Source organism: Enhydra lutris, unplaced genomic scaffold, assembly GCF_002288905.1.
Source record: "Enhydra lutris kenyoni isolate GAN:26980312 unplaced genomic scaffold, ASM228890v2 scaffoldscaffold1, whole genome shotgun sequence".
In the NCBI taxonomy this organism is placed as follows: domain Eukaryota; kingdom Metazoa; phylum Chordata; class Mammalia; order Carnivora; family Mustelidae; genus Enhydra; species Enhydra lutris.
Window position 1 is genome coordinate 78,463,040 of NW_019154085.1, and position 27,068 is coordinate 78,490,107.

The 27,068-nt window shown below is 39.4% G+C and overlaps 1 protein-coding gene across 1 annotated transcript in view; it reads right to left on the minus strand.

The window, feature by feature from the left end:
* LOC111141296 (frizzled-related protein) overlaps positions 1-15,397 on the minus strand; it is a 33,608-nt gene extending 18,211 nt beyond the window's left edge. The window contains exons 1-2 of the mRNA XM_022493755.1: positions 14,525-15,397; positions 6,457-6,504 (exon numbers count right to left, since the gene is read on the minus strand). Of these exons, the coding sequence (XP_022349463.1) occupies positions 6,457-6,504; positions 14,525-15,002 (526 nt within the window). The 5' untranslated portion in view covers positions 15,003-15,397. The remainder of the gene's footprint in view (positions 1-6,456; positions 6,505-14,524) is intronic.
* Positions 15,398-27,068: the final 11,671 nt, after the last annotated feature.

Here is a 27,068-nt window from a genome sequence, read left to right on the forward strand (position 1 = left end):
TATAATTGTGGTTTGTTTTGATCAAATATAAAGTTGGAGTGGTCATTAAAATAGAACCATGGCTGGACACCCATAATTTCCAGCTGATTTTATGATACTGCATGAACATTCTCAATTGCATTAAGAAGGTAATGAAATAATTCCAAACAAGTCATTTTCATTCACTTATGTTTTTCACAATATAAATGTTTGTTGTGCACCTTTGGTAGACATTGCCTCTGGTCAAACTCTTGTCACTCTGACAAGATTCAGTGGAAATCAACAGTGAATACTGTTTCAGTCTAATGAAAATTGATGTCTCAAACTTATTTACAATTTAATAAAATAAATATTCTACTTCCACGTACAAGACACTTTACAAGACAGAGGCACCTGTGTTGCTCAGTCAGTTAAGCATCTGACTCTTGATTTTGGCTCAGGACATGATCTCCAGTTGTTTCGAAGGAATGATTCTTACAGAGAATGAGCAGGTAAGTGAACAATTAAAGTGATTCTTTTGGTATTAATAGTCTGGTTTGTTTTAGCATTAATAGTTTAAAGATATGGGATTCTCAGTAGAAAAAAAATGGTATTTTCCCTCTAAGTTTCTGTTTTCCCTTGAATTTGGAGAGAAGTTTGGAGTTAATGGTATTTAACAAAGTTAGGAGGAAAGTTGAAATTCAAAGTTGATTGTTGATTGGTCACTACAAATAAAACCAGACTGATTACTTTCTACTGGGAACTCTTGTTCTCACTCTCAGATCTTCCCTTAAGCCCTCCCACCACCAGCATCTTCCACAGCCGAGAAAGAACACTATTCTATATGACCTAGTTCCTCCTGTTTTTCCTTCATTAAATATTTTTATCATGACAGGGCTTCAACACATTGAAAGACCATTAAATCTGGGGAGGTTTTTTGTGTGTGTGTGTGTGGCGGGGTGGGGAGTAAAAGTATAATCATTATTTGTTTTTACTTTGAATGGCAGGTGTTGAGAACTCAAGGAGCTGTAAAGAAGGATATGATGTGCTCAAGGAAGCTTGTCTAGTCCAAAAGGAAAGGATATGTGGACTGTGAAGGCTAAATCAGAAATGAAAGCAAATGTAGAAAAGAAGTTCCCACTAATCTCAAGGCCATGGAGGGGAATGACCCCTCTCTCTCCCGTTCTCTTCCTCTCAATATAAATAAATCTGAAAAAAAAAAAAAAAAAAAAGACACCTGAAAGGCAGGATACACAGACCCAAATCAATGCAAATTCCTAGAGGAAAGTGAAATAGAAAAGGTATATAGTAACTAACTGTAGTGATAATGTTCTTGTAAACGCAAATACAGCACTAATCATAGAAATAAAAACTAGAAACAACCCAAATATCCAAGAACATTAAAATAATGTGTGGTATATTCATATAATAAAATACTATACAACAATGAAAATCCAGAAATACTACCATATACAGCATAATAAAGAGCAAAGGAAGCCACATACGCACACGTCTCTCAAAAAAATTGCAATATGTATATATATACACACATATATGTTAATCATAAAAGATCAAAGTTGGGCAAAATTAATATATGCTATTAGAATTTCTGCTAGTAGTTATCTTTGGAAAGCAGAGTGGAAGGAACGATTTGGAAAAGACACAAGGAGGTTTCTGAGGTGCTAGTAGTGGTATATAGCTTGATCTGTGTGGTCATTACACAAGAGTGTTTACTTTGTGACAAGTCACTGAACTGCATGCTTATGATTTGTGGGAGTTTTTTGCACATACATATCAAGTATTCGATTTGAAAGCTTGTTTTATGGTAAGATGGAGTAACTAACCTCCACCCTGTCTCTCCCCTGAACACAGTTACAGAATCCATAAAGCAACTACTTAAGGACTCCAAAAAGTAAATAGTAGCAGGAAGATTGGGGGAGAAGACAAATACTATCAAACTGGTAGTAGGCTCATCAATTTTTCTCCTTTGGTATCCCCCAGCCTAGTTTCAACACAGCCCCATTGCTTGTAAGTGGCATGATACAATCAGAGTCCTTCAGGAAAAGCCCCTTAGTTCTGACTCAAAAAATAGGAAAAGGGTCTTCTAACACTCCATTCTCTTATACCCCATCCATCAAGCAATCCTGGGGCAGTGCTAACAATAGCTGCACCAAGGGAGGCCCTCAGGAGTCTAAACTGCTGATGTTGGAGAACCTTCCTTTCTGATTAGACATGTCGTGTCAAGAGACTAGGGCAAAATCTCATCACTTTGTGGGAGCACACCATCTGGCCTCAGATGCAGAGTCAGTCACAGGAAATACATCAGAGAGTGGGATAAATAAATCTCCAGATTTCTGGCCAAAAGACAAAAAGAGGAGCCCCCAATGAACTGAAAAGTACTGAGAAGACCACAGAGAGGGAGGAGATATGGAAAAAAATCCATAAAATTATTTACTGGTAGGTTCACCTCTGGGTATATATAAATCTGACACTAAACAGTATACTACAGACTTTGAAAACTAAACTATGGGATAGATCATTGCCTTGATCTCACACTGACCACTGGGTAGGATACATATGGAGTGGACCTGAAAGGCATTGCAAAGATTGACAATGGAACTGATACTGAAAGCACAACCTACAGAAGACAATTCAGAATTTGCTGCTTTAATGCAGCAAGACTGATTCCTCCTAAAATAAAAATATCAACATTCTTCATAGAACTTTAAATAAGACCCCAGTTCTTAGAACATAATAATCAAAATGACCAGAATGCAATAAATTACTCTGCATATGAAGAATCAAAAAAAATCTCAATATGTACAGGGAAAAAATCAGATGACACAAATGTTAAAGTTATCCAACAATAATTTCAAGGCAGTTTTTATAAAAATTCCCCCAAAAGCAATAGTGGACACCCTTGAAATGAATGGAAAGATAGAAAGTCTCAAGAAAGAAATCTAACATACAATGAAGAACCAGTTGGAAATTTTGAATGTTGAAAATTGCATTAACTGAAATAAAAAATTTACTGGATGGGCTCCATCGCAGAACAGACATGATCAAGGAAAAATTCAATGAACTTGAAGAAAGATTAAAAGAAATTATCTAATCTGAAGAAACAGAAAAGTTCGGGAGGGGAATGAACAGAACCTCTGGGACCTGTGGGACAATAACAAAAGCTCTAACATTCACATCATCACAGACTTGGAAGTAGAAAAGAATGCGCTGTAAAAATAAATATTTGAAGAAATGGTTGCTGAAAGCCTCCTAAATTTGACAAATGCAAAAACTTATAGACTCAAGAAAATCAATTAATCCTAAAACAGGATAAATCTAAAGAAATCAAATGTCCAGACAGAGCATAATCCAACTACTAAAAACTAAAGACTGAAGAATTCTTGAAAGCAACCAGAGAAAATTGATGCATTATATATAAGGGAACAATGATTTGAATGACTACCAATTTTCCATGAGAAACATAGAGGACAGAAGTAAGTGGAATAACTTTTTTAAGCACTGAATGAACTACCAACCCAGAATTCTATACAGTGAAAATGTCCTTCAGGAAAAGGTGAAAGGTAGATATTTTCAGATAAAGGAAAATGAAGAGAATTTATTGCCACCAAAACTGCCCTAGAAGAAGTGTTGAAGGATGCTCTTCAGGCAGAAGAAATACAAGAAATCAGGGAAAAAAACAATAGAAATTAAAAATATCTGTGTAAAGACAGTAAGCTATTCTCCTATTGAGTTGTTTAAAACATTTTTAATGTCAGGGTTCCTGGGTGGCCCAATTGGTTAAGCATCTCCAACTCTTGGTTTCAGGTCAGGTCATGATCTCAAGGTCATAAGATCAAGCCTCCCATCAGGCTCCATGCTCAGCACAGAGTCTGCTTGAGATTCTGTCTCTCACTCTCCCTCTGGCCCTCCTCTTTCAAAGATAAATAAATCTTTAAAAGAAGCATTTTTAATGCCTGAAAGAAAAAAATACAAGTATACATATTCTCATTTTATATATATATATATATATATATATATATATATATATATATATATATCTTGTGATATATCTATATGTTGCATACATGTATGTGTGTGAGAGAGAGAGAGAGAGAGAGACTTTCACATAATCCAAAATAAATTAGGAAATAGAAAACAGGAATGAAAAAGAGAAGGGACAAACAGAAAACAAATAATAAAATGGTATATCTAAGTACAAACATATCAGTAATGACATTAGATGTAAATGGTCTCAACACATCAATCAAAAGACAAAGGTTGGTAAAATGGACAAAAGATACCAATACCAACAAAAAAATGACCCAATTATACCAGGTCTACAAGAAATTTATTTAAAACATAGTAATATAAGTATGTTAAAAGTAAAAGGATAAAGATTACCTTGCAAATACTAATTGAAAGAAAGCTGAAGTTAATTAATATAACTATTTATAATAAAGTATAAAAAATTATTATAAACTAATTATTATTAATATTAATAATTAAAGAAAATAGACCTTAGAGCAGAGAAAATTACCAGAGATAAAGAGGGACATTACATGATGAAGGGTCAATTCCCCAATTAGACATAAAAATACTAACTGTGGAGGCACCAAATAACAGTTTCAGAATACATGAAACAAACCTGACAGCCTTGAAAAGAGAAATAGTAAAGACTACAATATTAATATTTGAAGACTTAAATTAAATATTAAATATTATTATTAATATTTGAAGTCTTAAATATTAATCTCAAAGTAATCAATAGGTCTAGTACACAGAAAAGGGGAAAGAATATAAAAGTACTAAACAACAGTATAAACTAAACTAATTGACATTTAAAAAACATTCCACCTGGGATGCCTGGGTGGCTCAGTCAGTTAAGCATCTGCCTTTGGCTCAGGTCATGATCCCAGGGTCCCGTGATCAAGCCCCACATTGGGCTCCTTGCTCAGCAGTGAGCCTGCTTCTCTCTCTCCTCCCTGTTTGGGCTGTCTCACTATCTCTGTCTGTCTCTCTCTTTCCCTCCCCCAAATAAATAAATAAATAAAAGAACATTCTACCCAACAACTGCAGAATATATATATTTTCTCGCCAAGTGCAAATAAAACATTCCCCAAGATAAATCATATCCTGGGCCATAGAATAAACCTTAACAAATTTAAAAGAATCAAGATTATTCAAAGTATGTTCTCTAGTCATAGGGGAATTAGAATAAAATATAACAACTTAAAGTAAAGAGAAAAATCTCCAAATAGCAAATTTAACAGCATAATCCTAAGTAATTCATGAGTCAAAGAGGTAGTCTCAGGGGAAATTATAAAATATTTTACACTGAAGAAAAATTAAAATAAAACCTATCGAACTCTGTAAAAAGCAAATAAAGCCATCCTTAGATGGATACTTATAGCATTAAATTACTATACTAGAAAAAAAGAAAAGTCTCAAATCATAATTTAATCTTCTACCTTAAGGGGGAAAAAAAAGACAGCAAAATTAAATCCTACACAAGCAGAGGAAAGAAATACTGAGTGGAAATCAATAAAATTGAAAAGGGAACAATGGAGAAAATCAAAGGAACAAAAAGATAGTTCTTTATATCCAGAATACAGCACTACTTTAATAGGTGTGAGCTACCACTCCACACCTATTAAAATAGCTAGGATTAAGAAAATAAAAACCTGAAAATATCACAGGCCAAAAAGGATACACAGCAACTGGAACTCTTACATATCGCTACTGTAAAATTGAATAACCATTTTGGAAACAGTTTGGCTGTTTTTTACAAAGTTAAACACATTACCATATAATCCCAGTAATGCTATTCCTAGATATCTGCCCTAAAGATATGAAGACTTATATTTATACAAAAACCTTTACACAAATGTTTATAGTAGGTCTACCCATGACTGACAAAAACTAGAACCAGCCTGACAATCCTTCAAGACATGAATGGCCAAACAAATAGTAATGGACTCAAGGCATAAAATACTTGGCAATTAAAACATCGATATTGCTACATGCACCAACAACTTGGATAAAGCTCAAAGGCGTTGTAATAAGTAAAATAAACCAAACTCAAAAGGTTACATACTCTACCATTCCATTTATAAGATCATCTCAAAAACACAAAGCTAGAGAAGGGAATAGATCAGCAATGACCAGTGGTTAAGGGTGAGAGGAGCTTGCCATTATGAAGAGATAGCCTGAGGAAGTTTCTTTTGAGGAGATAGAACTGTTCTGTATCTTTATCGTGGTAGTGGTTACACAAGTCTATCCATGCATTAAAATCCACAGAACTCATAAAATCCACGCAATTTTTAATGACCAAGAGAAAAAGTCAATTTTATTATATGCTAACTTTTAAAATAAAATTAAAATGTTTAACTTTACTTTCAAAACACAGGACACAAATGTACCCATATAAGAGTTGAGTATCTAGGTTACAAAGACTAATTTGAACACAAATGAAAACTGGGAAGATAGTGATATACTCACCACTGCTGGCTCCTCTACAGTTTCCATTACTAGAATCCATAGGAAAATCTGAAAGGTGATAGAATAAAGAAAGAATTACAATTTATTCATTATTATTTCAAAATTTCCCATACAAAAATCTAATTCAGTCATAAATTTAATTTGAGTAAGAACCCAGGAATCTCAAGGAAGTGGATTCCTATTAGTGCCATGACCTTCGCACTCTATTACTTAGAGACCAAATAAAGACAAGATCTATTCTTTTGTGTGATTGAGAGATGATACACTTTCTTGAATCCTCAACAACTATGCCCAAAATTTCAGGATTTAATAAGTTTTTGAGTCTCACGAAATTTCTGACCCAATAAAATCCACATACATATTAAGCATTCACGCAACACTTGTGTTTTAACTAACAGAAGTCAATACATCTCTTCAATAAATAGACCTATCACACGTGACTAGCATATATTTAAATTTTTAGTGCATCAGGAAAACATTCAGACCACATTCTCATGCCCTTTGTTACCTATAAACTAAACAGTTCTTTAGCAGAAAGCAAGCATACCAGGCAAGGACCACTCAAGCCAGTGCAATCAATAGACATGGGTGGAAATGGCCAGTGACTCCACCATAATCCCAGAAAATGGTAACAACACACAGTAAATAGTACTTATAAAAAGTTCTTCTGGGTTCTAGTTAAGAACTCAGCCTCTAGTGAATAAGAGTGCCTCAGCAAAACACCATGCTGAATTTGCTGCACGCCCCTATATATTTATTTCAACTCCATACTTTTATGTTTTAATTTTGTACTAACATTTTATGTTTAACAAGTTTAGTATCCATTTATCCTAACAGAAAGTAACGTTCTTCCTCTGTCCTTTTTCCTTATAGGCTGTATCATGAATAAATTAAAAAGGAGTAGCTCAATATCATTTTAGGACAATAGCACTCCAATTAGAATTAATGAGTTACTTTCTCAGGCTTAATAATCATCATCTGGGATTTGATCTTTTTTTGATCTCTTTTTAACTTTTATTCACCGGGTATTTTAAAAGCTATATACAAGGAAAGATAGTAACTACCAAAAAAACAAACGGGCAACAAATACTTGATTCTAAAACATTAGGTTCTGCTCAGTCATATACTATTAATTTTATGACTTTTATTCTATTCAACGACTTTATTCATGACAAATGTAACCAAGTGTTAAAGTAACATGCCGGGCGCCTGGGTGGCTCAGTGGGTTAATCCTCTGCCTTCCGCTCAGGTCATGATTCCAGGGTTCTGGGATCAAGCCCCGCATCAGGCTCTCTGCTCGGCGGGGAGCCTGCTTCCCCTTCTCTCTCTGCCTGCCTCTCTGCCTACTTGTGATCTCCGCCTGTCAAATAAATAAATAAAATCTTAAAAAAAAAAATTTTTTTTTAAATAAAAAAATAAAAAAAAATAAAGTAACATGCCAACAGTTTTATTCCTGAGTCCAATAATCATGATAACACGCATTTGATCCATACAAAAATGATCTCTCTGGGGCGCAAGGGTGGTTCAGTCCGTTAAGCAGCCAACTCTTGATTTTGGCTCAGGTCATCACCTCAGGTTCATGGGATCCAGGCCTGCCTGGGGCTCCATGCTCATCAGGGAGCCTGCTTGAGAATCCTTCTCCCTCTGCCTCTGCCCCTCCCCTGCTCATGCACACACACTCTCTCTCTCTCTCAAATAAATCTCTTTTTAAAAATGAGCTTTCTATAAATGAAGAAATTATATTAATCCGCATGTAAGTAACTGTTAAGTGTTGAAGAGTTTAAATAAAAATGAAAAATAAATCTCTTCTCCTGGGTCTGGGGGAACCCTTGATACAGCTGAACCTAGGAAAGTGATGTTCTTCTTTCATTATTATTCACAGGAAAATGTTCCTGTTTTTTAAAGTGCTTAGAAATCAGTTGTTAGAATTAAAAGAGGGAAAAAAAAGTTGTCTGGTCATAAATAATCCAAAAAAAATTATTTTCAGAAAATTCAACTTAGGAATTCCAACAAAATCATCCTACATTAAAATCCTACATCCTACATTAAAAGGCATTAGTAGGTTTTATGCCCCAAGGATTTCTAGTAGGAATCATAGAAGTTTCCTAAAGGAGCTGGGGAAGGTTGGTTCCACATAGAAAATAACATGTGTAAGAAATATGGAAAGAAACTACAATACTCACCAAGGGACCTGCAAGTCTTCCAGAGTGGCTAAAACAGAAGTGTGAGCAGGAAGAAATGAAGCTAGAGGAGTAGGAGGGGACGAGGTCATAAAGGCTAGAGACAGACACCAAAGGATTTTAAGCAACAGATCTGCAGTTCAGAAAGATCATCCTGTTGGAATATGGAGGGGCAATACTGAGGGTAAGCAAGCCAGTTATTCTCCTTGTGGACGTAATTCGTGTGAGACATGTTGAGATCCGAACTAAGAGAGTAACATCAGAGAAGGAGGGGAGGAAATTGGATTCAGAGTAGATCCAGTAACATTTGATATCTACTGAATGCAGAGTAGGAAGGGGTAAAGAATAAGGTAGAATCAGGGTGCCTGGGGGTTCAGTCAGTTAAGCGTCTGCCTTCGGATCAGGTCATGATCTTGGGGTCCTGGGATCGAGCTGCGTGTTGGGCTCCATGCTCTGCACGGAGTCTGCTTCTCCTTCTTCCTCTGCTCCTCCCCCTGCTCATGTTCTCTCTCTCTCTCAAATAAATAAATAAAATCTTTAAAAAAAAAAATAGGGTAAAATCAAGGCTGACTCCCAGGCCTGGAGCCATGCGTATGGGGCCTCACAACCATATAAAAAATACTAGAAAAGAATAGGCAGATGAGGTAAGGAAATGAGGAGTTCACTTTGTGGCATGATGAGATTGAGGGGCTCTGGGTTAGCTGTGAGAGTCTGGAATGCACTCTGTTATCTCAAAAAGGCACTGAAGTACTTAACTCTTATCTCTTGGAATCCCTGTCCAGGGCTGTCCTTTATTCTCTTAAACTACACATAAGTGTACACATAAGCTTTCAAAATACAATGGACAGGGGCACCTGGGTGGCTCAGTGGGTTAAAGCCTCTGCCTTCGGCTCGGGTCATGGTCTTGGGGTCCTGGGATCGAGCCCCGCATCGGGTTCTCTCTGCTCAGCAGGGAGCCTGCTTCCCCCTCTCTCTCTACCTGCCTCTCTACTTGTGATCTCTGTCAAATAAATAAATAAAATCTTTGAAAAAAAATATAATGGACAAAATTTGATCCTTTTTTTTTTTTTTTTAATTTGATAGAGATCACAAGTAGTCAGAGAGGCAGGCAGGAGAGAGAGGAGGAAGCAGGTTCCCTGCCAAGCAGAGAGCCCGATGCGGGGCTCGATCCCAGGACCCTGGGATCATGACCTGAGCCGAAGGCAGAGGCTTTAACCCACTGAGCCACTCAGGCACCCCAAATTTGATCCTTTAACTGAAATCTGATAGTCAAAAGACACAGATTCTTCCTTAAGTTATGAATCACCTCTTTCTCCATGAGACGGGAAGTGTAGTGGAGAACGGATTCTGGCTTGAACCTTTCCTCTTAATAGCTTCATGAACTTGCACAAGTCACTTACATGCCTCAGCTTCCTTTTCTTCAAAATGGAAATAATAGTACCTACCATGGAATTTTAATATGTTGATATAACACACTTAGAACAGCAGACAGAATATGTTTGCTTATTCTGTTGCTGCCAAAGACCCCTCTCCTGAGAGGACGCATCCTCTCCCCTCCCGGAGCATGCTGTTTTTGCTAAGCACTTACCCTCTGCTTTGCCATTTCTCAGGCACTTCACATGAATAGTTCTTTTGTTCTTCTCTGTTCCCAGGGTCAATCTCAAATGACTCGCTCAAGGCCTAACCTTAATGGCAAAGCTGGAATTCCAACTAAGGGCCTCTACCTCTAAAACTGGGAAGCTGCAGAAACAGACCCAGTTCTTAATTATTCAAAACTGTCTCTTCTTTCTATACGCCTCATGGAAAGACAAAGGCCAAACAGAAGGGAGTCAATGATGCTATTTATAGCACCAACTATTTGGAAGTTTGATAGGAATGAAATAGAAAATGAATTATTAAAATCAGACTTGGGGACTACACAAGATTCTGTTACCACTAATTCCGTTAGCTATAATGAAATACCAGAGCTCTCGGAGATACTCTTGTCCCTACCCCATCCAGAGTACCTTTCAATATTTTATGGAATGACCGGTCCTCAGAAATGTGTTCTCTCCAGACTTAATCTAAAATTTCCATTTCTCCTTTCCATTCCATTTCCTCCTATCACACTGAATAATTCTTCCTTCTTGGTATTTGGCCCCTCAAATATTTGCAGACCAGGCCTAAAGAAAAGGCTGCCTGTTCCTCAGAGCACAGAGGAATGACTCCACGGCAGCGCCTGCATGGGAAAGCTGGCATGGGGCAGGCCGGCAAGAGACAGCCGGCAGACGTGTTGAGCAAGAGCCGGGGTGACAAGCTACCACCGCCACAGAAACCAGCAACGACTGAGCATAGATTACGAAGCCCTTGGCATGACAAGCCATGGGCATTGAATAAATAGCTGGTGAATATCATACCATAAGTTTTCTTAAATTCTTGATCTCTCCGTTTCCAAGATAAACTATTTGTAACTAACAGACATCCCTCAGACTCCATCTTTCTTCCTGGTGCTCCCAAAGGAATTTATTCTTGAGCCTGAGGTCCAAGTCCATTTGCAGAAAGTGCAATATTAAGCTTATATCTTCAGAAGGAAAATCTGCTTTTCTACTTGGTTCCTGGTGTGCAGCTTGGTTTCTGGAGCTGAAGTGATGAAAGTTCTAAGCTGTATCTGCACTGACCAGCATCCCATTTCAAAAAAAGAAAACCTCATATTGAGAGAACAACGATTATCATGGTGGAAGAGCAGCACAGGCTGTTTAGGGACTATGTCCCAGGTACTAGGCTGCTTCATTTCATCCTCACCATGCCCCGGGGATGTAGAGGCAGGCTGTCTCCACGGTACGGCCCAGAAAACTTTCAATCAGAGAGCTTACGGAATTTCCCCATAATAACACTTGAGAGGAAGCAGAGTCCAGATTCAATGCCTGGTTTGCAGGGCTCCCAGCCCACACTCCTGACTTGCCACACGGTACTGAAGACTGGACTAGAGGTCTTCATTCAGATAAAGCAGTTGTGCGTGAAGCCACAGCTCTACAGTAAATAAACAATGTGGGAAAAGGAAAATATGTAATGTGAATTTGTTGGTAATGGTCAGGATTGGAGACTTTTTTTTTTTTTTTTTAACGTATGTTGGCCTTAGTATTTTGAAAGCAAAAAGTAGTTTGAAGCACTACTCCATTTCAATAGACTTTGCTTTGTGAATGGGCCTAAACTTGTCTGTGGCATCATCCTGAGCTAGGAGCGAACAGACCCATGTGAATGGTAGGATTTCAAAATCCTCTTGGCATCAAAGGAATGTGAAGAGTGGCCCCTTTCATTCAGGGAGACCTCATTTTTTTTTTAATTTTATTTTTTATAAACATAATATATTTTTATCCCCAGGGGTACAGGTCTGTGAATCGCCAGGTTTACACACTTCACAGCACTCACCATAGCACATACCCTCCCCAATGTCCATAATCCCACCCCCCCCAACCCCCCTCCCCCCATTAACCCTCAGTTTGTTTTGTGAGATTAAGAGTCACTTATGGTTTGGGGAGACCTCATTTTTTTATTCAGCTGGATTCTAATCATAAAACATAAGTGATTCTGTTTATACCTAAAGGGAGAAAAAAAGGGCTTCATGAACTATCATATCCCACTGAACCAAAGAGTATATTGCATCGTAAATTAAACTAGCCACATATGGTACTTACTAAGTAATTCCAGGTGCCTGACAGTTTGACCCAGGATAGGGAATGCAATTTTCAGCAAGCTGGCCTCGGAAGCCAGGAGACCCTTGGGGTTAGAATCCACCTCTCCATTCCCCATCCACACCTCCCCTGCGGCTCCCTCCTGCCACCGGTGTCTCTGACTCGCACCAAAGCTTGTGGTAAAGGGAGACGGTCACAAAAATATGGTTCCCACTACCACCTAACCCTTCGTATTTTTCTAGCAAGGATGCTGTCAACAAAGCAGATATTATGGCATTTTAAAGCAGCTCAGAAACCAGATCCCACGAACTGACAAATTGTTTCCATGCATGGCCTATTTGAATGTTTCAATGAGGCAATTGTTCTGCATTTGGTCCCCAGTGATAGGTAATTCAGGGACACTTAAGAAAACTGCTTCCCATCCATTCGGACCATGGGTTTTGAAAGCTGTTACCCTTGCCAAACCTCTCTCACTTGAGGTCCATTTCTAAGAGAGGTTTCAGAGCAAGTCTTTTCCTTTAAGGGGAGGAAAGCATTTCAGAGTGAGCCATAGTCACCTCATTCCTAGTCCTTGGCCTGAGCGAAGCACCAGCATTTAACGGATTCTAAGTGTCTGGGAAGCCAGGGCAACAACTGACCAGGCTCTTCCAGATTCTGCACAGCCTGGGACGTTAGTGAGTACAAAGGCTCAAGAGCACGCTCTTAGGCCAAAGACTAATAAGAAATACATTCCTTTCTGCATCTAGTATACAGCCAGTTCTCAGTTCTTGATTAAAATCAAGAAGACAATAGGTCTGTATAAGACCTAGAGGATGGTCGAAAAGCTGCTGGAATCCTTATGTTCAGGGTTGGGTTTGCAGCTATTTGTACTTTTTGCCTCTTCACTCACTTTCCATTAAGAGGGTCAAGGTGCACAGAAAGCAATTTTTCCAAGTCAATTCTCTTGACAACCAGGAACTATTACCTAGAAATGGATTAAGGGCATGAGTGTAGGCTGGACGAGCTGAGAGGCAGAAGGAAAATACTGCTGCCCAGGAAACGAACAGAGAAGGCAATCAAGTCATCGCATCTAGTAACAGAGTTCCTCTGGGGAGGGGATGAAAAAGGACCCACCACAAAAAATATGAAATTATATGAAGGGTGAAATTTGAGTTTGGGGGTAATTGGTAAGAGTGATATTGAGTGAGAATTAAATGAACCATAGTGAACTAGGTGTAGCTGGGGTCTTCAGAGTTATGAGTGTCATAATTAGACCAAACACTAGTGAGAAAACAACTTGTGATTGATTCTATTAAATGTAGAACTGCAATCAAGCTTTCCGGTACGGAAAGATTAAGATAGATGTGTGGTTGATGCACACACAGAACAAAGGGCATGAAATAAAGTATTAAAGGCATATTTGCAGAGCTTAACAATGGGATAAGGAGTGAGATTAAAAATAACATTACATGAGTGAATGATGATAGCACGCCTTAAATATAACTCCTTTCATCCATATGTCACTTACAAAAGGACTTGAAGGCATGTGGGAATGTGAAAAGAGCCCAGCAATTTCCCTTCACCAGCTCTGTGGCTGGGAGCAAGTCACAGAAGCTAATTAGCAGTGCATAGCAATGTTTCACAGCTGTTTCAGTCTGGAATAGAAGAACAATTTATCTCATTGAAAGGAGAGGGAAATTTAAGGTGAAGGTAATTGCTCCAATTGGACTTTGAGCAAACACATACCACTAACATCTGTGGGTTAGAGTAAGGTTACTGAAATTATCTAGGCATTTCTAATGATTAGAAGAAAATGGTGCTTCAGTTTTCTGTTCTCGCCACACAATCTTGACAAGCAGCTAAAACAGTAAAGCTATGGAAAAGGGAGGATTGAGAATGCAAGAGAATCCGGGAAGAAAGTGCAGTGCCTGTAAACAAAGTAAGACAGTAAGGAAGGAGCATCACTCATCCAAGATGTGGCAACGAGGACACGTAAAGGATGGAAAGTGCAGGGTCAGCGTTGACAAGTGTGAGCAGAGTGGAATGAAAGATTACCTACTGGCATGGAACTGGAAGAGAGAAGAAAGAAGCGGTGCCCCACGGAGGAGTGACTAAGAGAAGCGACCCCAAGAAAATAGGCAGAATTAGAAAGCCAAAGGCAAGTAACAAAAACTCAAGAGAAGAGAGGAGCCCGGTGGCTGGAGGTCAGGAGAGAGGCTGGGCCGGGTCAGGACTCACCCGCTCCGTCCGCGGTGACGATAGCCTCGGGAGAGATGCACACGCCACGGTCATAAACAGGCAGCTCCTCGCAGGCCAGACTCTCGGGCCACGAGTGACGGTACTTGATAAGGATAGGCTCGCAGCCCTGCCGGGCCCGCTCGCACACGGACTTGCAGGGCTTGATGGGCTCGTGCTGGAAGTCAATGGTGCAGATGGGCGCGTACATGGCACAGAGGAAGAAGAGAAGATCGGGACTGCAGTGGGTGCCCAGCAGACCTTCAAACTGCTCGATGGCCAGAATGGCGTTGGCTTGGGTGCTGTGGTGCAGGTGGTTGGGCATCTTGGTCATGTTCCAGGGCAGGGACTTGCACAAGGGGATGCGGACGGGCTCACAGGCTGCAGCCCGAGCTCCGGGCACCCAGAGCAGGCAAAGCGCAGCCAGGGCGAGCAGCCCGGCCCGCAGCAGCAGCATCCCTCCAGGACTGCCACAGACCATGATCCCGGCAGGACGGGGCAGGGTGGAGCAGTGCCGAGCACGCCGAGAGGCCCGCTCCGCCGTCCCCTCTTACCCCCTGCAAGTGGACACAATGATCTGGGAGCTTCTCCTCCCCCGACGATCTCAGTTTCCTTGGATCAAATTCCCCCAATGGGGTCCCACGAGCTCCGCCGACCTCCTGCCGCCGCCGCCCCTGCCGCTCTGGCTGTTCTTTCCCGACGTCTAAGCCTTCTGGGGCCGCAGCATCTATTTATTCCTTGCTCCCTCTGGCAGAAGCGCCAGACTTCGCAGATGAATCCGATTAGAGGAAAACAAGAGGAAGCGAGGGAGAAATAAAAACAAAAGTAGAATTCAGCGGAGGCCCTTGGAGCTCTGGACTGTCACGTCCCCTGGATTACGAAAAGGTGCTAACAGAAGCATGAAATTCTCCAACGGAAGGGGGGGGCGGGGGATGGAGAGGAAAACACAGGGAAAGATCTTAATGCGGGAGGAGGGGGCAGTTGAGAGTTCTCAAGTCTTGTAGGCTGAGCAAAAAGATCCAGCGCTTGGCGCGGGCTGCCGCAGCTGCTGGAAGGACCCGCCGGCTGCAGGAGCCCCGACGCGAGGTCCGCGCCTCCGACCCGCGGCTCTTCACTTTCCCACCTCCGGGCCGGAGAGGCAGCTCCGCCCCCCGGTGCAGTCCCAGCCCTCCGACGCCGGCTCCCTGGAAGGGAGCGGGGACGGAGGAGAGAAGGTCTGCTGGTGGGAGGCAGAGGGAGGGAAGCCTCGAGAAGCAGCCAGGATGCTACAGTCCAACACGGCGCTGACTTGAGACATGTACCCCTTCCCCGTCCCCACACTGGCTCCAAAGAAGAGCCCCCAGCCCCTCGCTGGAAGCCCACCCCGATCCCTCACGGAGGAGTACCCCAAGTCCCCACTGTTTCTTGGGGAGCCCGCCCAGGCTCCCTCCCTCCCTGGAGGTGGCTCTTTCAGCAAACTACAGCTTGACCTCTGCGGATCACCAGCTCTGCAGAAAGTCCGACCTGAGGAGGGTGGACTGCAGCAATGTCACTTTAAATGTCCAGGTCAGAGAAAACACAGCCCCTCGCCGGCCGCGGTGGAGGCTTAGAACCCAGAGGTTAGGTCTACAGAGTCCGCATTATGAATAACAAAGTGGGGGGAAACTGTCTTTCAAAAAAAAAAAAAAGAAAAGAAAAGAAAAATGCTGCACATAATTACAAGTAGGCCACCAGAAGAAACAGGTTTAAAAATTTTTTTTTTGCCCTGCAGAATTAGAACTTTTGAGTTTTCTTAAGGTTAAGAATGAAAAACTATCTGCTTTGAAGTATTTGGATATCTTCTTCCTCTGATTTTACTCATTAAAATAAAATGGCTCTAATTATTTATCTCTCATCACCAACGATTTCACCTAACACTTGAGAGAACTGTGTAGGAAAACGACACCACACAGGTAATAGTAATCATGATGGTGCTGACAACAATCAAACCCTTCCCATCCAAATTAGCTCAATCTAGAGAAGAAAATAGAAAACAGATCCCCTCCTGGTCTGCCCCTTCCACTCTAATGAGCGGTCCCTCATCCTTCCTCTCCCCCTCTCCCTTCTCCGGGGCGTATTGTAAATGGAATGACCTACAGGGGCCCTGCACCCTGCCCTTTCACCCAGCAAAAGGATTGCAATATGTCAGAAAACACAGCCTTCATTGAGAAGAGAAGGAAACAAACCCTAAAACAAAACAGGAAGTCACCTTTGCTCTGCATCATTGAAATATTTTGCTGCTTTCATCCAGCCATTTCTCACAGTCAGAAGCAGAAAAGATGCCTCCACTTCAGAGCACACGGGGAGAAGCTGGTTTCCGCTCCCCAGCATTGACCTGACAGCACTTACAAAACAGCAGTGCTCACTTGGGTTTATGGAATTTTATCTCTGAAATGACCAGAAACAGCACATTTTGTGACTAAAGTAAATTTTTGCAGAAGAAAGTTTGTTCCACTTAGGAGTTGGGGGAAAAAAAAAACACAACTGATGATAGATAGGGAATCATTTAGTTAGGATACAAACTTTGTCTACAATTATTTAATGCCATACTTACATGGCATTAATTTTTTTTAAACTTATTTATTACTTTATTTATTTTTATTTATTTATTTTATTCATTTTATTATTTCATGTATTTACTTTTGTTCTCTTAAGAACAAAGCCAAAAATACAGAAATGAATTAGATGAAAAATGATATAACAAGTACATTTTGGGGGAACAAAATTGAAAGTAGTCAGTATTAGAGCATTTGCAGGCTAATCTGCATCTAAAAATGTAGCTGGGGTTTTCAATAAATAAGAAGGAAGAAGTGAAGAGTAAACGTAATAGATTGTTTACTATATATGTTCTGCTGTACAGTCTAAGTCTTACAATAGAAGAAACAAGCTAATTGTTTTTATGGTTCCACAACTATCAGAAATAAAAGCTGCTTTCCTTCCCCTTCACAGACGTTAATTACCACTTTGTATAACATGTCCCCTCACAAGGTTTCTCTAATCCAAATGTGTCTTTACCAAAACCCAAAATAAATTTCACTGCTTCCCAGAGGTCTTTTTGAGTATACTGCCTGGTTCTGTTCATTTTTCTAGTTAGTTCCTCTTGAACTTTGTTCATTTTTGCGAATTATTCTTTTAACACCTGTCAATTTACTGCTTTAAAATTTTTCCTTTTATTATTTCATCTGGGTGTGCTCTGCCTTCCTAAATGACATGTATGATTTTTTTATCAAGAAGAGCATTCATCTTTTGATGAATCTTTTTCTTTTGAAATGGGCATTTGAGAAATGTGAACAGATATAATTTAGCTTGCAATATTTTAAATATTAAAATATAAATGTCTAAAAAGTAAAAAATAATAAACATCTTAAAAAGAAATAACATGCAATTTGAACAAATAGTGATAGCGATGTTTGAAAAATAGGCTATATAATCATGTAGGAAACACTAATTAGATAGGACAGTGTCTGTTAGTGGGTGAGCCACATCCGTAAGAATGAGTGCCTTCCAACAGCCCCACATTCAGAGAAAATGAAGGGAAGGTTGAAACCTGGTTCCTCAGAGGATATGGGTCATAGGTAATTTGTTTCTCTGATGTTATTTTGCACGGTTTTACTTAACCAGTGTTGAACTGACAGAATCCTTCTGTAACAGCGCACCTAGGCTGCATGAAGTCAGCTGACTACTTCAGACATCTCCCTGGATCTGCTGAAGATATGTAAAGACTTTGCAGGCAACACAGAAGTGGCTGGAGAATTGAAGCATTTAAATGATGTTTTGATTGGCGCAGCAATAGGGATTCTTTAAAACTCACTTTTTAGAACTAAGGATGAAAAGCAAAGATTTTTGTAGTAGATTTTGTATTGGAGAAAGTTGTCAAGATGACAAATGCAAATTTACTAATGTACTAAGACCCTACTGAAAAACATTAATGAAGACCAGATTCCAAGACCCTAAAAGGCTCCCTAAAAAGCTCCCCAAAACACATCCAGTGCCCTTCATGGGTGCCAGCCCTGGGAGTAACCACGTGGCTCCGGACTCTCTGAGAACTGCAGCCTAGCACCCGCCCCCCAGCACCTACTGGGGGCTGTGAGTCAGTTCTGGGCTCTCAGCTGTTTAGGAAGTGCCCCCAGACCTATACATGGCCAATCAGTCTTCTCAGAATGCTTCATAGCACCAGGTCATGGGCATTTCATCTAATTTCCTGACAAGTGATTTCAAGAAAAGATCTTCTATATAGAATTGTTGGATCACTCCATCGTACCCTTGACCCTGATATAATATTGTCTGTTAACTACACTGGAATTAAAATAAAAATAAAATACTGGGGGGATCTGGGTGGCTCAATTGCTTAAGTGTCGGCCTTGGCTCAGGTCATGATCCCATGGTCCTAGGATTGAGCCCTACATGGGACTCCCCGCTCCGAGGGGTGCCTGATTCTCCCTCTCTTCCCCATTCATGCTCTCTCTTGCTGTCTCTTGTCTCTCTTTCTCTTCCTCAAATAAATAATCTTTAAAATAAAATAAAAAATACCAAACAGAAAAAAAAAAAAAAGATCTTCCTAGAGGTTTTCACTGTGAAACAGCCATCTTTCCAAAATTCAAATTTGACCAATTAAAAAAAAAAGAATTTGTAATTCTTACAGATTTGTAATTTGTAATTCTTGTCAATAATTTAAGTGTCAGCATTTCTTTTTCATCTGTCTAAATACACTTTAAACTTACCCCAGTGTTGCATTTGTAAGAGGATCCACATCTGTCCCTTAAGAAAGTGTGCTTACATTCTTACAAGCAGGACTGGTATGTGAACTAATTAACTAGTACAGCATGGTCATTGATCAGTCTGAATGAGTCTAGTCCCATTCTGTACCAACTGGGGATCAGCCCTATGTAGCCAGGGAGCAAAGGAACTAGTGTTTATTGAGTACCTACTATCTGTGAGACACATAAGCCATTCCATGCTTTGCAGGAGGTATTAGTTCCAAAGACAAAGACACTGAGTCTCAAAGGAATGGAGGAATTTCCCCCAAGTTCTCACAACTAGAATAGAACCCTTCAGAGGTGGGACTTGAATCCATGCTCCTTTCCCAACTCCAACAATCACATTTCTTTTTTTCTTTTTTTAAATTTTTTTATTTGAGAAAGAGATTGAGAGAGAAAGAGAGCATGAGAAAGAGGAGGGTGAGAGGGAGAAGCAGAATCCCTGCTGAGCAGGGAGCCTGATGTGGAACTCAATCCTGGGATTCCAGGATCATGACTTGAGCCGAAGGCAGTCGCTTAACCTACGGAGCCACCCAGGCGCCCATTTCTCCCTAGGCAGAGAGGATCTGGGAACAGGTCGGACCGTGGCTCTCTGTGGACCTAGGTTTCAGGCTGAACCCTGTCTTCACTGTCAGACATTGGCTTTGCCTGCCCAGGAAAAGAATATGAAGCCTTGCTCTTCAAATGCAGAGACCTTGTTTCGTGGCCTCATTCAAACTGTTCTGTGGACCTTGTAATTCCTCAAGTTCCACTTTAGGACGAAATTACCTTTCTGGTCTCCAAACAATCCAATAAAAGCTTCCTGCCGGTGAGCTACATCAGCATCAGGGCAGGGATTGTGCAGCAAAATCTCCTGCAGGACTTGGGAAAACTCGGATTACTGGGCCCCACCCAGTTTCTGGTACAGTAGGTCTGGGGTAGGGCCTGAGAATCTGCATTTCTCATATGTTCCCAGGCGATATGGTATTGCCGTCCAAGGACAACACTTTGAGAATCACCCTTTTGAATGAGATATGAAGTCTTGATTTGCCCTTAGTAAACTTTGTATACTATAAAGCTTTCATTATTTTATTTCCTGGTGAACTTTCTTAGGAGGAATTTAGAAATAAAATTTCAGTAAAGCAGTCTGACAGCTAAATGACACTCCGAAGGGGGACTGGGGAGGAAAGAGGACTGGATTTCCCTATTAGTTACTCAAAGGCCAACCCCAGAGCCTCAGTGAGACTTGAAAATAAAATCAGCGGGCTCTCTCACCCTCCTGTACTTTCCTAAAGGAAAATAGCACCACTCCACCCCCACTGCAACAAAAGAACAATAGATCGATCTTCAAAGAAGTTCCAGGAGTCACCATAGTATCTTAGTAATGGAATGAACCTCAGCGATCTAGCCCACCCACCTGCTCCTCCCCCTCTAACCGCCCAGGCTTTCCTGCCTTATTTTGGAAAAAACTCAGAGATAAAAATCGCTTACGCAAAATCATGGAGCCGTTAATGGCAGTTAATGGTGCTCAATTCAATGATCTTTCTATTTACACGCTTCTTGATTGGCAACACCAATGCCTATACCAAATACGTATGTGTTCAGTTTTCACAATCCCTTAAAATCATCCAAACCTTCCAAACAGCCCAAATGGATTTGGGGGTTGAGAAGGAGAGGTATGGGACACATCTGAGTGGACCCCAGACTGTACTGCTCCCTCTGTCTAACATCAGTTGAAACTCAAATGATCCTGAATTTCTTTCTAATCTCCCTTTGACAATATTTAATTACAGATGATGTCTAGAATACTCTTTTGCCATCTTACTCTAGAACAGACCTGTATGTTTGACAACATCTTACATCTTATATCTTTAAAAGTCTTTAATTTTCTCCCTAGCTCCCCTCTGATGGGGTAGGGAAGTCAAGTGGCACACAGGTTGTTCCAACATGGGCTTTAGGTTTATGGCTGAACAAGTGAGCAACTGACTGTGACCATCAAGGCCAAGTCAGAAAACACTTAAAATGATTCTCACTTTATTGGAAATCCTGCAAAACAATCAATAAGAAGCAATAACCCAGCTAGCCCTCAGTCATTTGTGAATTGTTATATGTGAGGCATATAACTCATGTTAAACCTGGAAGATGAATTGTTCTCTTTCATGGATACATAAATAATGAGAACATCAACCTGCCAACTTGGCAAAGATATCAGTTACTAAAGCCAATGAATTTTTTTTTTTTAAGTCTAAAACTGTTTCCTCAGTCTTGAAGAGTAAATGTTCATCAGAATATCAGAAATGGCTACTGACAAATTTCTAGGGTTGAAATGAGGTATTTCAAAATAAGTTAGCCAATGTTAAGCCCTAAATCTTAACATGGATCCTCCTAGCGTTAACAGTACCTTTCCTGGGACTAGGTTTATTACCCTTATATCACTAATCAACTAATTTACCCCATGTGGGAATCCTGGCCTGCTGACCTTCTTGCTACCCCAAGAATATTAATCATCCTATTCAATTCCCCCCCCATCCTTTCTAATTGATGTCCTTGACCCTCAAGGTGGCCCTCAGTTACTTTAGTCTTCCCGTCACTAGCTAATAATCCTACCTTTGGCTGATACTCTTTCAATCATTCCCTCCATGTTTCTGTCATAAAGAATTGGATCATGAGGAGGCAAATGCAGATGTTATTTTATTCTTCCCCTCTACCTTGTTTTGTTATCTGTCCGAAATTTGTCCTGGGAAATCTGCTTTCCTTACTCAGAGTTGGGCTCCTTTTTTAAATATATTTATTCCCTAAGTTAGAAACAGGAAGAGCTGGAATTCACTCAGCACCAGAGGATCAAGTCTTGAATTTTGTAGACTCTATCATAATAACAAATACTTACACAACACTGACTGATTTACTACATGCCCGGCACTATTAAAGCATCTAACTCATTTAAGCATCACAACAACTTTATACCATAGTAGCATGATTATTCCCATTTTATGAACAAGGAGGCTGTGCCACAGAATAAATTGTTTTCCCAAGATCCCATGACTTAATAAGAGGTCATATCAGGATTCTGATTCAGACAGTCCTCTGCATGAGAAGTTACTCCTCCCCTAGGCACAATGTCCACAGGGAGAGGTTTGGGATTGTATAATATAACATAAGTACTCTACCTACTAAATTGCATGCCATTCCTCAGATATCTTTTTTTTTTTTAAAGATTTTATTTATTTATTTGACAGAGGGAGATCACAAGTAGACAGAGAGGCAGGCAGAGAGAGAGATGGGGGGTGGGGGAAGCAGGCTCCCCGCTGAGCGGAGAGCCCGATGCGGGACTAGATCCCAGGACCCCGAGATCATGACCTGAGCCAAAGGCAGCGGCTTAACCCACTGAGCCACCCAGGCGCCCCCTCAGATATCTTTTTTTAATAACAGTTTTATTGAGATACAATTTGCATAAAATTTATAAAATTCATTCTTTTAAAGCATACAGTCCAGTGGTTCTTAGCTTATTCACAGTTATGTAACAATCATCACTATCAAATTTAGAACATTTTTGTCACCCCAAAAAAGAAACCCAAACTCATTAGTAGTCATTTCTCATATCCCCCTTAATCCTTTCAGCCCTAGATAGCAACTAATCTATATCCTGTCTCTACACATTTGCCTATTTGAAACATATATATGCATTTTCATATAGATGGAATCATACAATATGGGTTCTTTGTGACTGGCTTCTTTCACCTCCTAAAATGTTTTTAGGTTCACCTATGTTGTAGACAAAAAGTGGGAAAAACTGAATACCCATCAGTCAATGGGCACCTGTTTTTTTTTCCACTCTGGGGCTATAATGAATAGCACTGCTATACCATTTGTGCACACATTTTTTGTGTCTGGACATAGGTTTTTGTTTCTATTGGGTAGAACTCAGGAGTGAACGTGCTGAATCACATAGTAACTTCATGGTTAACCTTTGGAGGGACTGCCAAACTCTTTTCCAAGTAACTATACCATTTTGCATTCCTACCAGCAATGCATAAGGGTTCCCATTTCTCCACATCCTCGTAAACACTTACTGTTAAGTGTCTGTCTTTTTTGTTATAGCCATCCTAATGAGTGTGAAATGACATCTCATTGTGGTTTGGATGTGTATTTTCTTAACGGCTAGTTATATTGAGAATCTTTTCAAGTGCCTATTTGCTACTTATATATCATCTTCAGGAGAATCTCAATTCAGACACTTTGCATTTTTTAATTAGATTGTTTATCATTGATGATTTGTTCTTGTTTTATTTTGTTTTGAGTTGTAGGCATTCTTTATAGTCTAGAGAAAAGTCCCTTATCAGATATATCATTTATAAATATCTTTTCTCATTCTAGGGTTTGTCTTTTCATTTGCTTAATAGTGTTCTTTGAAGAAAGAAGTTTTTAATATTGATGAAGTTCTATTTATTTATTTTTTTTTGTCTCTTGTGCATTTTACTGTTATATCTAAGAAAGCTTTGAGTAACCCAGATCACAAAGATTTATTCTTTTGCTTTCTTCTAAAAATGTTATCGTTTCAGCTCTTGATTTTGGGCTATGATCCATTTTTAGCTAGTTTTGGTGCATGGTGTGAGGAAGGGGTCCAACTCCATTCTTTTGCATGTGCCTATCTAGTTGTCTCAGGACTGTTTGTTGAAAAGATTATTCTTTCCCCATTTCATTGTTTTGATATCTCCATCAAAAATCAATGAACATAAATGTAAAGGGTGTTTCTGGATTCTCAATTCTATACTACTCATTGTCCTGATATCCTGATTCATTCTGATGATAAGTAGCAAAGACCTTAACACCAACATTGGTTTTGTCTTGGAAAATTTGTCCTATAAAGCCTATCTTCTTTGAGCAATCTCTCAGAAATAATAAGGCAAGACAAGAAGATTATAACTTTCAAATACTACCCTGAATGTATGACTGATATGTTATTAATACAATATTAGTAACTGAACACAGTAGCAAATAATTTTTTGAACCCAAAGGAAAAGCATCTGGTTAAAGCCATTACTTATAACATTATGATACATGACAGTCTCCAGGAAAATCCTAGGGGAGAATTATACTTCCTATCTCTTCTATCTAGATAAAAATTTGTTTTTACTTATATCCTTTATAAGAAATAGATTCTAAACCTATCTAGAATATATTTAATAATTATAATTCATTATAAGTAATACTTCTTTTGATACTCAATATTGGCTGTCAGTCTGATTGTGTACATTACTAAAGGAACAGAGAAGTAAGAGTCTCTCCAATTCCTTGCTTGACCTGATGAGGTTTAAGATTTGATAGGACTTGAGGCACCTGGGTGGCTCAGTGGTTTAAGCCTCTGCCTTCAGCTCAGGTCATGATTTCAGGGTCCTGAGATTGAGCCCCGCACGGGGCTCTCTGCTCAACGGAGAGCCTGCTTCCCTTTCTCTCTCTGCCTGCCTCTCTGCCTACTGGTGATCTCTCTCTGTGTGTCAAATAAATAAATAAAATCTTAAAAAAAAAAAAGATTTGCTAAGACTTTGCGCACGGGTCTTCTGAAAAAGCATCCTTTTCCCCTAGTTACATGTCATCTGAAAGGCAGCTTGGTACATGGAAAATTTTCCCAGTGAGAATTTGAGAAAGATGTAATATGGAGTTAACATCACTCACTTACTCAATCTGAGGTGAAAAGGGAAATGCGGACAAAAAAAAAAAAAAAAAAAAAAAATCAGCCATCCTTTCTCTTGGCCTGCCAAAAATAAAAACCTGGCAAAGTTATGAAAACAACACCACACATGAAGACCAGTTAAGGCCATCCAGATACTTTCTGAGCACAGAATTTCTATAAATCCACCTCCTATCTTGATGGAAGTTCAGATTTTGAATTTTCACTAGTAACTGCCAAATGAAAACATTTTAAATTCTTTAAATATTTTGCAAGAGTAAGACATAGTACGTCTTAGATTTTCTTTCTCACCAATTTTGAAACTAAAGAGATTTTAATTTGTAAGCATAATATAATCTGCTTTAAGTGAAAACAGTTTACTTGCCTTCAAGAGGACCTTGGAGGGGAATGTCTATTGGCATCTACTTATACTGTTTCATAAACAATATAAATGTTTTCATGTTTTTTATTACGATGATGAAGATGGTGATTAACACAATGACAATATAGCTATTAAGGTCTAGAAATCTATGTCCAATAGCATCAAACTGGAAAAGATACAGAGGAAACATGAAGCATCTTCTTTGGGGGGCAAGAATGGAATATAATCTCTGGAAAAAGTTTAAAAGAATATTGTTGTTCTGAAGAAGAAAATTCATCCATTCATTTCCTAAACACTTGTTGCTGGCCTTTTAAGTTCCAGATAGTTTTAGGTGGAATAAATAGCACAATTAACAAAGCAAAGTCAGGGCCATCATAAAATTTGCACTCTAATAAAATTTTTCTCTACAAAATAGAAAGAACGGTAAATGATCAGCCCTATATCTTGACTAAGGAAAGACTAAGTTACAACATTATGTTATGGCAAGAAAGAGTTATAATAGATTTAAAGAATGTTCCAGGTAGAGGTTGGTAAAGTCCTGAAATGGTTCCCTTAAAAATTAAGTTACTATTGAGAGACTCTCTCTTCCAAGAGTGTGGATGACTCTACTTGCAAACCAAGCCACAAATTTTCCTCTTATCTTCAGACAGGACCCCTGCTTAATGTGGAAGACGGAGGGCGTGGGAGGTGAGGTTTACAAAGAACTAGCAGGTAGAAAATGATTAAGCAGGCATTTTTGATATTTCATATAAACAGCTTTTATAAAATAGCTTACATTTCACTGACATACTGTCATGTTGGGGTTTATATTTATTTAGTCACCTTGCATGTAATAATACCTGCCAGAGTACACTTGAAAGAATTATTTGTCCTACAGGTGACATTTAGTGTTTCATTTCACCAAATTATATAGGTCCATATATTATTTTTATTTTTGTTTCTTTTCCCACATTATCCATGGACATGTTTGGGGTGTTTTCCCCCCCAGGAAATTGCATTTTCTCATCTAGATAGAAAAAATGTTCACAGAAGTATCTGTAAGACCCTAATTGCCAGGTCTGTGCAAGCCACAAGGAACTCTCTGTGACCCAGCACCGCATCTATAACTCAGTGTGTGATGCTGGTGTTACAAATATCATTTATAGTGAAAGATTGGGTGGGGAAATTTGCAGTGCTTTACACCTGCAATGCATTTTGTTTTAGAACTTGTTTTTCTGTGAGGAATGTGGTCCACAACAGGCTAAGATTTTCCCTAAAAAATTTAAGAAGGACCAAACAGAAAACTATGAAAACTGTAGCACTTAATTCCTGGTAAGATTACAACAAAGGAACCAAAGGCAATCAACAAACTACTTTACATAAAACAGAATTCAATCACATTTAGAAAAGAAAAAATTATCCCAAGAGATAGCCAATCAATGGCTTCTATCCAGCTATTGTTACCTCTAGGGAGACAAATGTTTAGGTTCTGTATATAAATAAACTTATTCTATAGTTTTAACAAATGTAATGTTCCTTAAACATTCACACATTCCATGTTTTCAACCAAAGGTATTTTTTCTTTCCTGAATATAGATAATTAAGATTTGTGTCATTTCATTACAGAGATCTCAAAATATATAAAATGCATGTTCCCATGTTTGCATCTTAAATGGGTATCACTAATGTTAATATTATATCTCTAATCTACAACACATGATTGAAATAAGAAAATGTGGAAGAAAAATGTCCGATGGCTGCCCA